Consider the following 17,434-nt stretch of genomic DNA (forward strand, 5'->3'; position numbering starts at 1 on the left):
TTTTCTTAGAGGATGGTAAATGGAGTCCAAGTTGGTGTTTGTTAGAGTTCTGGTTGGAATGCCATGCTTCTTTGAATTCTCAGGCGTGTCTCTGGCTTGTCCTAGGATAGATGTGTTGGCCCAGTCGAAGTAGTGTCCTTCCTCATCTCTATGTAAAGCTATTTATGATAGTGGGTGGATTCCCCCATCATTGGGGATGGGGGTGTATGTGGAGCCTCCTGTTTCACTTATTTTGCTTAATTTTTCCATTACTGTTCATAACTCGATCCTGTTGGAAGCATCAATCTGATGCATACTAAGGGAGAGCAAAGCAACCGTGACTAATGGGAAATCAGGGGCTGCATAAAAGAAAATGGACACAATGTGGTGAAGATTAGTGGGAAGCTAGAGGTTTGTGTAACCTTCAAAAACCAGCCGAGGACAACATTTTTTAAAAAAAGGGGCAGGTGATGAAATATGAGGGTAAGCTAGGTAGTAATATAAAAGAAGATTGCAAGAGATATTTTAGGTTATGAAAGAGAGGCAGGAGTGGACATTGAAATTTGAAATTAGAATCCCTACAGTGTGGAAACAGGTCCCTCAGTCCAACAAGTCCACACTGACCTTCCGAAGAGTAACCCACCCAGACCCAATCCCCTACTGAAGAGATTACTTAAAGCTGGGTATGGTTAAGCTTCTTCATGGAGCTATTATAACCTAAGCTATCTGTAGTTCCAGTCTGTGAGTTAGTCACAAATGGCGTCACAAAAGACCTTGAGATATAGGAGCAGCATCAGGTCAGTTAGCCCATCAAAAGTACACTACCATTCAGTCATGGCTGATATGATATTCCTAGCAAAGTGCAGAACCTCTCGCTTTCCGGTTTTGTATTCCATTTGCCACTTCTTTTACTTACTGTTTTAGCCTGTCCAAGTCCTCCTGCGGCCTCCACACTTCCTCAACACTGCCTGTCATCTGCCTGTCTTTATCTCACCTGCAAACTTAGCAACAATGTCCTCTGTTCTTTCCTACAAATTGTTAATGGAAATGTGAATACTTGTGATTCCAAGTTGACCCCTGTGGAACATCACTAGTCACTGGCTGCCATCCTGAAAAAGACAAATTTTACTCCCACTCTATGCCTTCTACTGATCAGCTGGTCCTCTATTCATGCCAATACCTTGTCCCTAAGTTCTCTTATCTTACTAAGCACCCTTCTTTGCAGCAGCTTGCCAAAAGCCTTCTGGGAAATCCAATAAATCACAATGACTGGCTTTTATTTGTCAGCTTACTCATTACCTCCTCAATGAATTCTGACAGATTTGTCAGACAAGATTTCTCCTGAATGAAACTGTGCTGACTCAGCTCTAGTTTACCACATGCTTTCAAGAACTTTGCAATTTCATCCTTAATAATGGATAATAAAATCTTGCCAATGACTCACGTTAAGCTAACTGGCTTATAGTTTCCCATCTTTCCTATAGCTTCCCTATACTTTCTGCCTCCCTCACTACTTTAACAATTTTCTGATCTTTTAAACTCCACTGATTCTTGAAAGACTGCTAATGCTTAAGCTTTTTGTGAAGATCTGTAGCTTGGGTTATTGTCGAAATTGTTGGTCGGTTTGCTGAGCCAGTGGATTTTTTTTTTGCAAACCTTCTATGTGACATCTTAAGTGCTGTGTATCCTCCTGATGAAGATACGAATTCCCTTTGTTGGGATCTGCTACCAATCTGATTTTTCCTGTACCTGCATATTGAAGTCACCCCATGATTCTGCTTGTTGTCCCCTTCTCTGCTATGCGTGAAGTTAGATTCTTGACCCTTTTAGTAATCTCTGTTCTATTGTGAACACCCCCTCCAACGAGTAAGTATTTGTCAGAATTCTGGAAGATGGGCAATCTGGCTTTATCTGCTACTAGATGCTTGTGATTTTGGGGATCCTGCTGATGCACCAAGCCAGTGAACTGTTCAGCTTGGGTTGACTGCATAAGAAATCCTTTATAAGAAGTCAGCATGGATTCAGTTGTTTTTCTTTTGCAGATTTCTTGTGCACTGTGATACTTGTGCCTGCTTTCTGCTGGTGCTTAAGTTTTCCTCTCCTTTCCCCTCCAGAATTCTGACAAACAGCCTGTTAAAGATCTTCTTTCCTGAAGAATAAATCTTCTATTTTCTGTTTCTCTTTAATATTGAGAAGACAATAACTCCAACTAGGGATAATACTGTCAGCAATCGCTTGAAATATCGGCAGTCCCTGGAGTGGTACTTGATTTCTTGACTTTTTGATTTTGGATGAGAGTGTTTTTGCTGAATCAAGTTAATTATTTAGAAAATAGTGCCAAAACTTCAAGCGAAAGAGTTGTGAAATTTTAAAATTGTTCTTACTTTGCAGTTCTTTGCAGGAAGCAGATGAACAAAAGAGACTTCTTGTCACAGTTTGGAACAGGGACAGGAATTCAAGGTAATACTGATCCTTGCAATAAACTTGTGACCTGACTGTTATGGTATAATCTCTTTGAAAAAAAGCATGAGCATCTCTCAGTTACAAATTTTACATATGCTATCAAGATAACTATAATCTCTAACTTGCTACAATAGTATTCCAAAAGAACACCTTCCTCATTATTTACCAGAGATTTCTAGAGTTTTCCATAAAAGAAATCTTCCTGGTGATCTGCTCAACATACATTCCTTGATCAACGATAATTAAAAAGAAATCGCTGATTGTTTTTCTTATTTACTATTTGTGGAACCTTTAAAATTAATATTTTATACTGTTTAAGGTTAGAACCATATAATGTTTTGCATGTAGTTAAGAAAACGAACCTGTCTTTAAAATCGAGAAATCAGTCTCACAAAAACAGATTAGTGGAACTCAGCAGATCTGGCAGCATCTTTGGGAGAAAGCAGAGTTAATGTTTCAAGCCCCATTACTCTTCAGCAAACTGAAGTTTCTGATGAACTTTTAATTATAATAGGTACTGATTGACAGCCATTTAGAGGAGAATGAAATCCATAAGAATACAATTTGAAATAAAACCTGCTAATAATAGGAACGTTAAGGGAGGCACCCAAGGCAAACCAATTAAAGTAATATTGTAGTGAACCAGGCCACCAAGAGCCATAATCAGCACTGTCATGGAAATCAAACAATGGAGCCTTCACTCATTATTAGTATCTGTTCAGCTTGGTCCAGCTGTCAGAGCAGCATTCGATGATTTGACTCCAGAAGCCACCATAGCTGCTGAGTCTGGCTTCAGGTTTCACCTTTTGACTTCAGGAAGAAGGTCTTGAGCAAGTTGAGTCACAAATTGAGAGAAACTGATTTCACTACCAGCTTCATACATTTATCTTTTCTTAATTTGTATATTTTTATTTGTACTTAAGCATATGATTTTACCACTTTATTTGAGCTTTCAGCAATAGTGTCATATACTAACTTGTTTAAAACATAAAGATGTGCTCTTGATTATTTTTAAATGCGGCATTCGTATGTATACTCCAATTCTAAGTTCATTGGCGAAGAGATTGAAAGCAAAATGTTATGATGAAAGCTGTTTTTAATGCTAGAACATTGCAACACTTGACAAGGGATCTCTCGCCATTGTCACAAGCAATCATGGTACTCTTTTGCTAAGTCAAGGATTCTTTCCCCAGAGACCGTGAGCGGATGAATGTCAAGTACTCCACCATACTTTGTCCTCTTTGCCGTATTGTAGAATGTCTTCTCTTATTATGAGATTACGGCAGGGATTGAGAGATATGAAAGTGACTGACTGGTGCAGCTGTTATTGTTGGTACAGTTGGAGAAAGGTGGTGAGGTGTGCTGACTAAGTAAATACCACAGTGTTTAGGAAGATTTAGTAGGCTGGTGTGGGAGAGCATGAGTGAGGTGAAATGTTGCATACAACATGGGAGTGGTGGAGCATGAGCTAGTGTGAGAAGTGTGTGCAGTGGGTAGATATGGTGAGTTTGGGTAGTAGAGAGAAGGTAGTGGCACTCACCCTTGCTGAGTGCAGAGGGTCACTAACTTCCTGCATTTCTGAGCGTTACTCCAGTCAATGGACAGGTCCTCGACTTGGGTGGCAACTTCAGACCGGTTTGGCAGTGGACTCTTCTGGTGGTTCTGAGGAAAAGATACAGCCATTCTTCCAGCGCGTCCAGATTCCTGTTGGCATAACTCTATTGACTGCCCTTGAAGGGCTTTTCTTGGCTTGAAGTATTTGAATTGGTAAACAGCTAGCCTTTAACTAAGGCATTGTGTGAACTCTAGGTAGCTTTGAGGTGAGTATTGTAGAATTGTGAGAAAAACTTAAGGAGCTTGCAGAAAGCAACCCTCCATGAAGCTCCCTTAAGTTGACAATTAGCCACATGGAAAAATTCTACTCTTGGATTCTGTGCCTGTTGAGAAACATGTTTTGTCCTGTTTTCGTTTATTGAATAAACATTTTGAGCCAGAGGCGCAGAGTTGTCTCTGCCAAGCCAATGAAGCAAACAGTTTGTAAGGGCCAGAGATTTTTTAAAGTTAGAACAAGAGAAGCAGCATGAATGGGTGGAGTCAGATTCCCACAGAACCAGGATTTTAGTTTAGCTTTGAGTTGGGGTTTTGAGGTTGGCTGTGGAAGCTGTTATACATCTCTCTTGGCCACAGCAAAAAGTGGCATCTTAGTGTTCTTTTCTGGACTGGAGAAACATTGCATGTGAGACAATCTACTTTACTGAATTTACCTTTGCCAACGGTGTGTTTATGGTATGTTAATATGCAGGAACAGTTGCTGTTTAGTTGTTAACAGAATAATAAATTATTTAAATTTTCCAATAGAGTTAAAGTCATGCCAATTCTTCTTTGCTTTGTTTGTATTTTAACTGGATGTAAGAATAAAGTGTGGTTTGCTTAAAACCAAGTAGCATGACCAATCGAATTACATCTGGAACACAGCACCTTAAAATTGCCTTTAAAGAAAAAAGTTAGGGTCCAGGCTATCTCCTTGATATATTTGAAGGGGGTTTGGTCTAGGCCATAACACTGTCAAATTGCTCTTGATTTTGTACTTTGGCTGGCACGTCCTTGAAGATATTTTTAATTGTTTTTGCTTAGCGTGAGATGCAGTGAAATTCCGAATACAATAAGTAGACCCTATGGGATATTAACAGATTGTAGCTACTGAATATTTAAATGATTGAAGTTTTTATTTAGTTACTTGTAGGAAGACTATAAGAAAGTATGATTGCCAGTGTAATCTAGTTGTTTATAGTAAGGCATAGAGGGTAAGTAATCAAGTATTCTCCTATGATCCATTGTATTCTTTTGAAGGTTTGGTTGGCTCCACTTAGAATAATAGGATGGTTACAGCACAGGTGAAAGTCTTTTAACTCCTCTTTGCAAGATCATGCTACTCATTATACTCTCTGCAAGATCAACAGCATTAGTATCATTCCTTACCCTGACTTAGTCCTGAGGCTTTGTTCTATTTTCAGGTGCTTACTGTACTGAGTTCCCTTTTGATATTTATAATTGAATCTATTTTTTGCTTAGCCACACTCTGCAGCAGTGCACTCCAAATCCTAATCATTGGCTACATAAAAATATATCTATATTAATATTAATTTTTATATTAATTAAAAATATATATTGCCATTCATTTTTACTTGATTATTTGATATTCTGATAATTCAGGTCATGGTAATTGTTAATCTTCATTTACCTGTAACACTCATGATTTGAAACATCTCTAAGAACTCTTACCTCAGTCTTCTTTTCTTGAAGAAGAACAACCTCAACTTCTCCAAACTATATACATAGCTAAAGCCTGTCTTCCCTATAGCCACTCTCATAAATCTGTTCAATACCCTTTGCTGTGCCATTCCATCCTGAATTTACACCTGTGGTCACGGAAACATCAGTCTATCTACTTAATCATGAAATCTCTTGTCACTACTGCTTTCCCAAACTTAATCTTGCCTCTTGTAGCTTATCTACTCTGAAAAAAATTACTAAATATTTAGTGGCATTAAGATGCTGTGAATTAAAATACAGTTTCTTGCTGAAAAGAATTGTGGGAAGATTGTGCAGCTGCAGCTACACAGAGAAGTGGTTGTGATGACACTGAGCCATTGTTATCTGCAACTATTGCTGTCCCACTCTTATGGGACTTTCTCATTATATGGAGGAATGCCTTTTAATTAATTAAGCTGGCTTCATTTTGGACATATTTATGTCTTCAGCCTTAACTTTGAGGAGTTTGAGCTTTCTGTCACAGTACAAAGACATTATTTAAGTAAACAAATGTTCTGCTGTGCATGTAAATCAATTCTGCAACATGTGGTTGATTCTAGCCCCACCAAATGCCCACTTATTATATTTCCTAAGGCCAGAACCCTTGTTACCATTATGTTAGTTAGGTTGGTAATGGAAATTGACACAACCAACCTACTTATTTTTGGCAAACTAGAAACCTGTTCTGCTATAATTTACTAAACTTTGAAAATACAGAAAATATAATCAACTGCTGAATTAAAATATGCAGAGAACAGCTGTGCATTTACAAACCAAGCTCAATAGAGTGAAGGCTGCTTTATTTACTCAAAATATTTCACAATGTTTCATTGATGTTTAAATTACAGAATTTTCTTAAATAATTTACAGATGCACCGAGCTACTTGGATGTATGAGCTTTGGAGTAAAGTCACTGCTTGCATTGGATAAGGCAAGTAATTAGTACAAAATTAGAAATGTGTCTTTTTGTATAATTTGATATCCTGTACTCACTAACAAGTTAAAGAGTACAAACAATAAAGCTGCACTTGACAACTGTACAAACTAAAAATGCCGGAAGACTGGAGTTTGGCTAATGTGGTGCCACTGTTTGAGAAAGGTGGTAAGGATAACCAGGGAACTTTAGACCAGTGAGCCTGACGTTGGTAATGGGCACATTGTTGGAGGGAATCCTGAGGGACAGGATGTACATTTATTTGGAAAGGCAAGGACTAATTAGGGATAGTCAACATGGCTTTATGCGTGGGAAATCATGTCTCATAAACTTGGTTAAGTTGTTCGAAGAAGTAACAAAGAGGATTGATGAGAGCAAAGCAATAAATGTGATCTATATGGACTTCAGTAAGGTGTTTGACAAGGTTCCCCATGTGAGACTGGTTAGCAAGGTTAGATCACTCGGAATACACGGAGATCTTGCCATTTGGATACAGAACTGGCTTAAAGGTAGAAGACAGGGTGGTGGTGAAGGATTGTTTTTCAGACTGGAGGCCTCTGACCAATGGGGTGCTACAAGGATCAGTGCTGGGTCCTCTACTTTTTGTCATTAATATATAAATGATTTGGATGTGAGCATAAGAGGTATAGTTAATACGTTTGCTGATGACACCAAAATTGCAGGTGTAGTGGACAGCAAAGAAGGTTACTTCCGATTACAACATGATCTTGATCAGATGGGTCAGTGGGCCGAGAATTGGCAGATGGAGTTTAATTGAGGTAAATGTGAGATGCTGCGTTTTGGGAAAGCAAATCTTAGCAAAACTTGTACACTCAATGGTAAGATCCTAGGAAATGTTACTGAACAAAGAGACCTTGGAGTGCAGGTTCATAGCTCCTTGAAAGTGGAGTCGTAGGTAGATAGGATAGTGAAGAAAGCTTGGTATGCTTTCCTTTATTGGTCAGAGTATTGACTACAGGAGGTCATGTTGCGGCTGTACAGGACATTGGTTAGGCCACTGCTGGAATATTGTGTGCAATTCTGGTCTCCTTCCTATTGGAAAGATGTTGTGGAACTTTAAAGAGAAAAGATTTACAAGGATGTTGCCAGGGTTGGAGGATTTGAGCTGTGGGGTGACGTTGAATTTTTTTTTAGATTATATTCCCTTCAGTGTGGAAACAGGCCCTTTGGCTCAACCAGTCCACACTGACCCTTCGAAGAGCAACCCACCAGACCCACCTCCCTCTGACTAATGCACCTAACGCTATGGGCAATTTAGCATGGCTAATTCACCTGACCTGCACATCTTTGCATTGTGGGAGGAAACCAGAGCAGCCGGAGGAAACCCACGTGAACACGGGGAGAATGTGCAAACTCCACACACAGTTAGGCTAGTGCTGTTTTCCCTTGAATGTCGGAGACTGAGGGGTGACGTTATAAAGGTTTATAAAATCCTGAGGTGCATGGATAGGATAAATAGACAAAGTCTTTTCCCTGGGGTGGGGGAGTTCAGAACTAGAGGGAATAGGTTTAGGGTGAGAGAGGAAAGATATCAAAGAGACCTATGGGGCAACTTTTTCATGCAGAGGGTGGTACATGTATGCAATGAGCTGCCAGAGGAAGTGGTAGAGGCTAGTACAATTGCAACATTTAAAAGGCATCTGGATGGGTATGTGAATAGGAAGGGTTTGGAGTGATATGAGCAAGATGCTGTCAAGTGGGATTAGATTGGATTGGGATATCTGGTCGACATGGACGAGTTGGGCTGAAGAGTCTGTTTCCATGCTGTACGTCTCTATTTCACTATTTAAAGGTAATGGCAGAATTGAGGCAGGATTTTCCGTTGTCTTTTTGTTAAAAGTGTGAAAAATATTTTGGATATCCTCCCATTTTAATGATTGGCAGATTTTGTGTGAAAAGATTCCACGAAATAGGAGCAGAAATAGACCATTTTTGCCATTGAATCTCTTTTGCCATTCAATAAAATCTTGATTGATCTCTTGTAGATTTAACTTTACTGTCCTGTCTGCCCCTGTGACCCCTAGTTCTCTCATGGGTCAAACATCTGCCTATGTCAGACTTCAATAAATTCAATGACTCAGCCCCGACTGCTATATGTGAGGGAGAATTCCAAAGGCTAATAAACCTGAGAAACAAAATGTCACCTTAACTCTCAAGGAGACCTTTTATTTTAATACTAAGCCCCTCATTCCAGAAATGATTCAGCAAAGATTTACAAAGATATTGTCAGGGTTGGAGGGTTTGAGCTACAGGGAGAGGCTGAATAGTCTGTGGCTGTTTTTCCTGGAGTGTTGGAGGCTGAAGGGTGACCTTATAGAGATTTATAATATCATGAGGGGCATGGATAGGATAAACAGGCAACGTCTTTTCCCTGGATGGGGGAGTCCAGAACTAGAGGGTTTAGGGTGAGAAGGGAAAATTTTCAAGGGACCTAAGGGGCCACCTTTTTGGGCAAAGGGTGGTGCATGTTTGGAATGAGCTGCCAGAGGAAGTGGTGGAGGCTAGTACAATCACAACATGTAAAAGGCATCTGGATGGGTATATGAATAGGAATGGTTTAGAGGGATGTGGGCCAAGTGCTGGCAAATGGGACTAGATTAATTTAGGATATTTAGTTGGCATGGACGACTTGGAGTGAAGGGTCTGTTTCCGTACTGTACATCTCCATGACTTTCTAACCCCTCACCTATCCCACAGACCCTAGGAATCTTGCGTGTTTCAATAAAACCACCTGTCATTCTTATAAACGTCAATCAGTATAGATCCCTCATTCTCAATCTTTTCTGATAAGGTAGCCCCTTTATCCCAGTAATAAGTCTAATAAGTCTTTTCTGCAAATGTATATATTCTGAAGGAAGGAGACCACAATAATCCAGGTGTGGTTTTAGCAGTACCCTGCTTAATCTCCCTTGCAATAAAGGCCCATTTATTTTATCTGTCTGATTTGGTTGCTGTATCTACACACTTACCTTTTGTAATTGGCCTACCAGGACACCCAGCATCTAGCAATCTCTGTCAATTTAAATAATAATTTACTTTTCTAATCTTCCTGTTGAATTAGATAACCTATCTATATCTTTTTTATGCTCCATTACAGCTTGCTTTCTTACCTTGTACCATCAGTAAATAAGGCTACAATACACTACATTTCTTCGTCCAAGTCATTAATAGAGATTGTTGAGTCCCAAACAGTGCTCCCTGTGTTCTTATCTAATTTATTTCCTCATGTTTGGCTTATACTCTATTTTTGCTGATAAATCAGCTCTAAGGGGCTCTTGAAGTACTATGTCTGAGCTACAAGACCTGGATTCAAGTCATATCTGCTCCAGAAGTGTGTAGTAACATGAAGAGCAATATAAAATAAATCACCTCCAACGTAATGAGATCTTCTGTTGAATAAGATTTACATAACACCTTAATAACCTTATCAACAAATGAATTAGATGTCAGAAGCACCTGACCAATACCAAAGGATAGTAATGAATTAATCACTGTCATATTTTCCATTATCATTATACCAAGATTCCATTTTGCTATTTCAACCAGGATTGTATGTCACTTAACATTCATAGACAATGAGAAATGTGGTGGAGTCACATGTAGTGCACCATGAATCCAAGATCACGGTTGAGGCCATCTACATGGGTATGGAACCTGAATATTGGTTTCTGCTCTGCAGTGCTGCGCTGTTGTACGTCTCGAAGGCCACATTGGAGGAAGCTTAGCCAAAGATTGGAGGCTGAAGAGCCTTGACCACTGATGCGTTCCTAACTGGGAGGGAACATTCTTGTCTTGTGATTGTTGCAAGGTTTCCATTCATCCATTATCTTAGTGTCTGCAGGATCTTGCCAGTTGAAGTGTTTGGCTGTGCTCTCTGTGGTTCCCCTGTACATTGGGGAGACAGTATCTCAACTTGCAGAACATTTCAGAGAACCTCTCTGGGACACGTACTAAACAACCTTCCTCCCTGTAGTCGAATTCTTCAGCTCCCTCAAGTACGAGCAAGTCCTGGGCCCCCTCCACTGCTAAATTCTAGCCATCCGATGCCTGGAGGAAGAATGCCTTAGCTTCCACCGTGGGACCCTCCAACCACACATGATCAATGTTGATTTCACTAGTTTCCTACTCTCCCCTTCCCCCACCTTTTCCTGGATCCAACCCTCCAACTCGGCACCGCCCTCTTGTCCTACTTGTCCGTCTTCCTTCCTACCTATCTGCTCCACCCTCCTCTCTGTTCTATCACCATTACCCATCACTTTCATCTACCTATTCCCAGCTACCTCCCCAAACTCCATCCCCCTTCTATTTATCTCTCAGCCCTCTTGCGCCCCTCTACATTTCTGATGAAGAGCTTATGCTCGAAATGTTGACTCTTGTTCCTCAGATGCTGCCTGACTGGCTATGCTTTCCAGCACCACACTTTTCGACTGTGATCTCCAGTATCTGCAGTACTTACTTTCCCCCATTTAAGTTGTGTGAGTCAAAGAAAAATAATTTGCCACTCACAGGACCAAAATTTGAAAAAAAGCAGTTAAGTCAACCTACAGCAACTGTAAAGTGATGGTGTTGAGGAGTAGATGGTACTTATTTTGCTGAATGTTTGAAATCTTGTAAACTCTGTATCTAGATTGTTTTATTTTAATTCTTTTAGATAATAAGCTTCTGTTTTATTGTTAAAACCAAAACTGCAATCTGGCACACTGTTTCAGTGAAAGACCGCCACATTAAATTAGAACAAAATATGATCTGTAGCCAATTTTAATTCTAGGATCTGCCTTGTCTAGTAGTAACCTAGTTATATTCGGTTAAATTGCTGTATTTTACCTTCAGTGGTAAAGTTTGCTTTGGATGCAAATTCTAGGTAGACAAGCAGGAGGCTGGATACAAATGCTGTCAAAGTAGTAATTTTGGTGAGGTGCTGTAGCAGAATTGTAGCTTGTACGCAGCTTCACTACATTGATCATGAAAGTTCGCATTTATCCTACTGAGTAGACTATTGATTGAATTTCTTGTTAAAGTTGTAGAGAGCTATAGGGAAAAGACTTTTAGCAGATTGATTGTCTGCAGGCCAAAGAAAACCCTTGCTGTTCTAATCCCATTTTCCAACATTTGGCCGTTAGCCTTGTTTGCTTTGGTACCACAAAAGGACATCTAAATACTACTAAAATGTAATGAGGATTTCTGCATGTAACAGTCTTACAAGCAGATAGTTCTAGATTCCCACTACCCTGTTGGTGAAAAGATTTTCTTCACACCCCTTATTATTCCCTCTTGAGTTAATGCAACTTGTAAGGACCATTTTTAAGAAGATCATTTGTAGGATTTGGTGTTGCTGGCTTGGCTAGCACTTATTGCTAATCACTCTAGAACTGAGTGGCTTACTCGACCAACTCAGAGGACATCTAAGAGTTAACTACATTACTGTGGAATCATGTAGATCAGACCAGGTAAGGATTGCAGATTTCCTTCCCTTGATTTTGGTGAACAAGCTGATTGTTATGACAATCGACAGATTGCTATTCGATTAACTTTTCATTTCCAGACTTGTACTGAATTCAAGTTTCACCATCTGCCATGGTGTGATACAAAGCCACGTCTCCAGAACACGAGAGCCTTAGGCCCTGGATTAATAATCCAGTGAGAGTACCATAATGTCTATGCTTCCCCAAGAAGGATGTGAATGATGACTGTTCAGTCAGACTGCTAACTTCAATCTTGTAAATGGCAGGCTTCTGAAATACCAGGAAATCAGTCACTCATCATGGAGTAGCTAACTTTTGTTTGTTTTTTGAATCGACCTATTTGGAAATGCTATGACACACCTGGGGCAGATAAGGCTTAAACCTGGACCTTCTGGCTCAGAGGTAGGGGCATTGCCAAAGCATCACAGGACCCTGGTAGCCAGCATCCATCTTGGTCTGAAAGCCACAGTCTTGGTTTGAATAATGCAGTTAATCAAGAGTTATGGCTGGGTATTTTCATTGTTTAAAATACTCACCAACAGTACTTAACTGGAACAAACATTAACAAATAAATTTCCAATCTTTAGCCTAGAATAGGCTGCTTCGATGTTGGAGAACTTGTGGCTGAATGTTAGAATTGCAAGTGAACTGGCTCACTCCTGACCTTCGGATGGACAGACGTCATTTATTAAGCTGATGTTGATAATTTTGCTAAACCAACTTAGAAGAGTTGTCTGTGAAAACAGGCTTCTTTTTGACAATTATACCCATCTTGCTATATAGCGTGTATGACTTTAACTGTTGTCAAAGTGTAAGCATTTAAGAATTGAATTAATCATGCCCATAAATGCATAATTAGTTGGCAAAGGGTTTCAAGTTGTATATTAACTTGAGATCCAGAAGTAAGCTACCTTCAAATTCCAAACATTTCTGTGAGAAAAGTGCATTTTCTATTGTGGGTAACATGTCAAACTTAGTTATGTTGTCTTTGCAGTGTTTCCTCCCACTTCGAGTAAATACTGGGTGCATTTTGAATGAATTGTTATAGGATCTCATGTTAGATGCCAATCAATTTCAAAATACATCAAAACTGTACAATAATGCATTAAAAATATGTACAAGTTGAAGTTTCCAGAGTAAAGATATTTTGTAGTTTTGCTTTTTGATAGCAAGGTTTTTTTGAATGTTTAGAAAGTTTTTTCATTTTTGGGTGGCTCACTATCTTTTTTATTAATTGCAGGAGGTCAATGGTTGGTATTATCTACTTGGAGAGGATCTAGGCAGGACAAAACATTTGAAAGTGGCCACACGTCGCCTCAAACCAGTTAGAGGTATAACTTATATGGTTTGCGATTGTTTTCAATGCCATGTATGACATTTTCATTTTAGTGGATGTAAGTTTGTTCGTTGAGATGGAAGGTTCATTTTTCGGATGTTTTGTCACCATTATTGGGTAACCTCTTCAGTGAGCCTCCAGACGAAGCACTGCTTATGTTTCCTACTTTCTGTTTATACGTTGGGTTTCCTTGGGTGAGTGATGTCATTTCCTGTGGTGATATCAACAAACTGCCATTCCCAGATGTCACAGTAGAGCGAACAGCCAATGGGGAACTTCAAACCAACGTCTACAGGAAAACAACACATGTGGACCAACATTGTGCCCATGACTGCAATAGCAAATACACACTTGTACAATTTGCTTACTGTGATCATTGATTAGTTGTCCATCACTGGAATAGAATCGTTTTCTATTAATAAAAGTTGTTGGATGGTTACGATATATTTCTCTTTATACAAGTGCAAATACATACATAACTTTTGCAATTTTGAGTTCTCCAGCTTCCTGATAGTGAATTTGTCTCCTCCATTACCTAGGCAGGAATGGTTGCTTGGGAGATGCCGCAACTGTCACTTATTGATTCCAGAAAAGAATAGACTGCATAGAAGTTGAGAGCTGCAGTAATTTCGTATAACTGGCATAGTGGATCTTCATGGATGCAGGTTATCCTGCTGTACGGTCATAATTCTGTCATGGTTGCTTTGAAGAAGTTAGTCTCAACAGGCACTGTCTCTCCAACATTTATAGGTATTTCATCCTGAGCCTGAAAACTCTGATATTCCGGGGCCTACATCTGTCTTACTGCCAGGTCTGTTTTTGTGTTCCTACTGTTGCTATTCCTGGGCTGCCTGCACTGGTTCCTGTGTAATGCTGATCTCCTCCAGTAATTGAGGGTGAAGCAGTACTGGTGAATGATTCCCAGTATGCAGCACCATTTCCCTTTTTGCAAGGTGGCCTTGAAGTGCTCTTGCCTTTGGGATATGTAATGCTACTTTAATAAGTAGTTTTTCTGCCTTAAGGCTTTGCACCACCCTTTTTAGTTTTTAGAATCAATACTTTTGGCCTAGTCACCTCCTACCTCACTCTCCGCCCTACTTCTCAGATTATCAAGTTAGAACACAGCTCTCTCCAGAGACAATGTAATTCCATGCTAGTTAAAAGAGCTCTCTGTAAGACAGGTAAGTCACATTTTAGTTGGCAGCATTCGAAAAGCAGACTATTGAAGTCATAAGAGAACTCGTGTCAGTTTCATTTAATCTGAAAAGCTTCATTAAGTTAAGCAAATTAGATATAAATTGCATGCCAGTGGTCAAATTTTGAACATTGATTAAATTCCTGCTCTATTAGGTAAATTCCCGGCTTGCTTACATTCCCAATCAGGAGACGTTTTTCCACCTTTCCAAACCTGCCAGTCCCTATCTTTCTTGTTCCAGCAGATTCCACAAAGTTCAATCATTCTTGTTTTTTTTAATAATAGTTCACAGGTGACCTACATGGGAATGGTTTAACCTTAATACTTCCAGAAGTGTTGGATTTCTTTCATCCCTTTCCACAGATATCAACAGTAATCTTAGTGATACTTTATCTTGGAGCAAGAAATGGATAAGTTAATTGTTGTTTTAAATCTGTCCAAGAGAAAGGCTGCAATAGTGAGTATAGTGGATTCTTTCTTGATTATATATTTTTGGAGATAAGTCTCTTGATTAAACTTAAAATATAAGCCATAGCTAATAACGTGGGGCAGTGTTTGTAGAAGAATAAGACGGTGTTATTTTCTGGGTCTGTAGATTGTGAAGGAGTAAAAATGGCCTTTGCAGTGATATGTACTTCTTGTCAGATGTGGGAGTTTAAAGAGAGTTTAAGGGTTACTGTGGATTATATCTGCCATAAATGCTGTTGGATGCGAATCTAATCAGATCGAGTGGATCGGTTGGAGAGACACATAGTAGCGATGAGGAATTTGCCACAGCAACAGTATGTGATGGATGGCAATTAAGGGAAGGGAGGAAAGTCTCAGATACAGTCACATAGATGGGTTAACTCCAGGAAGGGTGCGAGAGGTCGGCACATAGGGCAGGAGTCTTTTGTGGATATACCCATTTCAAACAGGTATGCTGTTTTGGAAAATGTAGGGGGTGATGGATTCTCAGGGGTACGTGGCATGAACAGCCAAGTTTCTGGTATTGAGACTGGCTCTAATGCAACGAGGGGTACGTCGGCTTCCAAAAGATCAATTGTGTTAGGGGATTCTGTAGTCAGAGGTACAGACAGATGTTTCTGTGGCCAGCAGAGAAAAAGCAGAATGGTGTGTTGTTTCCCTGGTGCCAGGATCAAGGATGTCTCAGAGGGTGCAGAATGTTCTCACGGGCGAGAGGGGCCAGCAGGAGGTCATTGTCCACATTGGAACCAACAACATTGGAAGGGTAAAGGTTGAGACTCTGAAGGGCGATTACAGAGAGGTAGGGAGAAATTTTAAAAAGGATGTCCTCAAGGGTAGTAATATCTGGATTACTCCCAGTTCTATGAGCTAGTGAGGGCAAGAATAGGAGGATAGAGCAGATGAGGAGCTGGTGTATGGGAGAAGGATTCACATTTTTGGATCGTTGGAATCTCTTTTGGGGTAGAAGTGACCTGTACAAGAAGGACGGATTGCACCTAAATTGGAAGGGGACTAATAAACTGGCTAGAACTGCTTGGGAAGTTTGCTAGAACTGCTTGGGAAGATTTAAACTAGGAAGGTGGGGGGGGGGTGGGACCCAGGGAGATGGTGAGGAAAGAGATCGATCTGAGACGGGTACAGCTGAGAACAGAAGTGAGTCAAACAGTCAGGGCAGCAGGGAGAAGGTAGGAAAATAAATTAAACTGCATTATTTCAATGCAAGGGGCCTAACAGGGAAGGCAGATGAACTCAGGGCGTGGTTAGGAACATGGGACTGGGATATCATAGCAATTACGGAAACATAGCTCAGGGATGTGCAGGACTGGCAGCTTAGTATTCCAGGATACAAATGCTACAGGAAGGATAGAAAGGGAGGCAAGAGAGGAAGGGGAGTGCCATTTTTGATAAGAGATAGCATTACAGCTGTGCTGAGGGAGGATATTCCCGGAAACACATCCAGGGAAGTTATTTGGGTGGAACTGAGAAATAAGAAAGAGATGATCACCTTATTGGGATTGTATTATAGACCACCCAAAAGTCAGAGGGAAATTGAGAAACAAACTTCTAAGGAGATCTAAGCTATCTGTAAGAATAATAGGGTAGTTATGGTAGGGGATTTTAACTTTCCAAACATCAACTGGGACTGCCATAGTGTTAAAAGGTTTAGATGGAGAGGAGTTTCTTAAGTGTGTACAAGACAATTTTCTGATTCAGTATGTGGATGTACCTACTAGAGAAGGTGCAAAACATGACCTACTCTTGGGAAATAAGGCAGGGCAGGTGACTGAGGTGTCAGTGGGGGAGCACTTTGGGGCCAGCGACCATAATTCTGTTCATTTTTAAAATCGTGATGGAAAAGGATAGACCAGATCTAAAAGTTGAAGTTCTAAATTGGAGAAAGGCCAATTTTGATGGTATTAGGCAAGAACTTTCAAAAGCTGGTTGGAAGCAGATGTTCGCAGGTAAAGGGACGGCTGGAAAATGGGAAGCCTTCAGAAATGAGATAACAAGAATCCAGAGAAAGTATATTCCTGTCAGGGTGAAAGGGAAGGATGGTAGGTATAGGAATGCAGGATTACGAATGAAATTGAGGGTTTGGTTAAGATAAAGCAGGAAGCATATGTCAGGGTAGATCGAGTGAATCCTTAGAGTATAAAGAAAGTAAGAGTATACTTAAGAGGGAAATCAGGAGGGCAAAATGGGGACATGAGATAGCTTTGGCAAATAGAATTAAGGAGAATCCAAAGGGTTTTTACAAATATATT

The 17,434-nt window shown here is 40.1% G+C and overlaps 1 protein-coding gene across 10 annotated transcripts in view; it reads left to right on the forward strand.

The window, feature by feature from the left end:
• Positions 1-17,434, forward strand: part of rgs3a (regulator of G protein signaling 3a) — a 298,899-nt gene that overhangs the window by 79,146 nt on the left and 202,319 nt on the right. For all 10 annotated transcript variants that reach the window (XM_043720033.1, XM_043720039.1, XM_043720038.1 and 7 more), the window contains 3 exons: positions 2,371-2,439; positions 6,625-6,685; positions 13,412-13,502. In XM_043720033.1, coding sequence (XP_043575968.1) covers positions 2,371-2,439; positions 6,625-6,685; positions 13,412-13,502 — 221 coding nt within the window. The remainder of the gene's footprint in view (positions 1-2,370; positions 2,440-6,624; positions 6,686-13,411; positions 13,503-17,434) is intronic.

The sequence above is a fragment of the Chiloscyllium plagiosum genome, chromosome 30 (genome assembly GCF_004010195.1).
Source record: "Chiloscyllium plagiosum isolate BGI_BamShark_2017 chromosome 30, ASM401019v2, whole genome shotgun sequence".
Classification (NCBI taxonomy): domain Eukaryota; kingdom Metazoa; phylum Chordata; class Chondrichthyes; order Orectolobiformes; family Hemiscylliidae; genus Chiloscyllium; species Chiloscyllium plagiosum.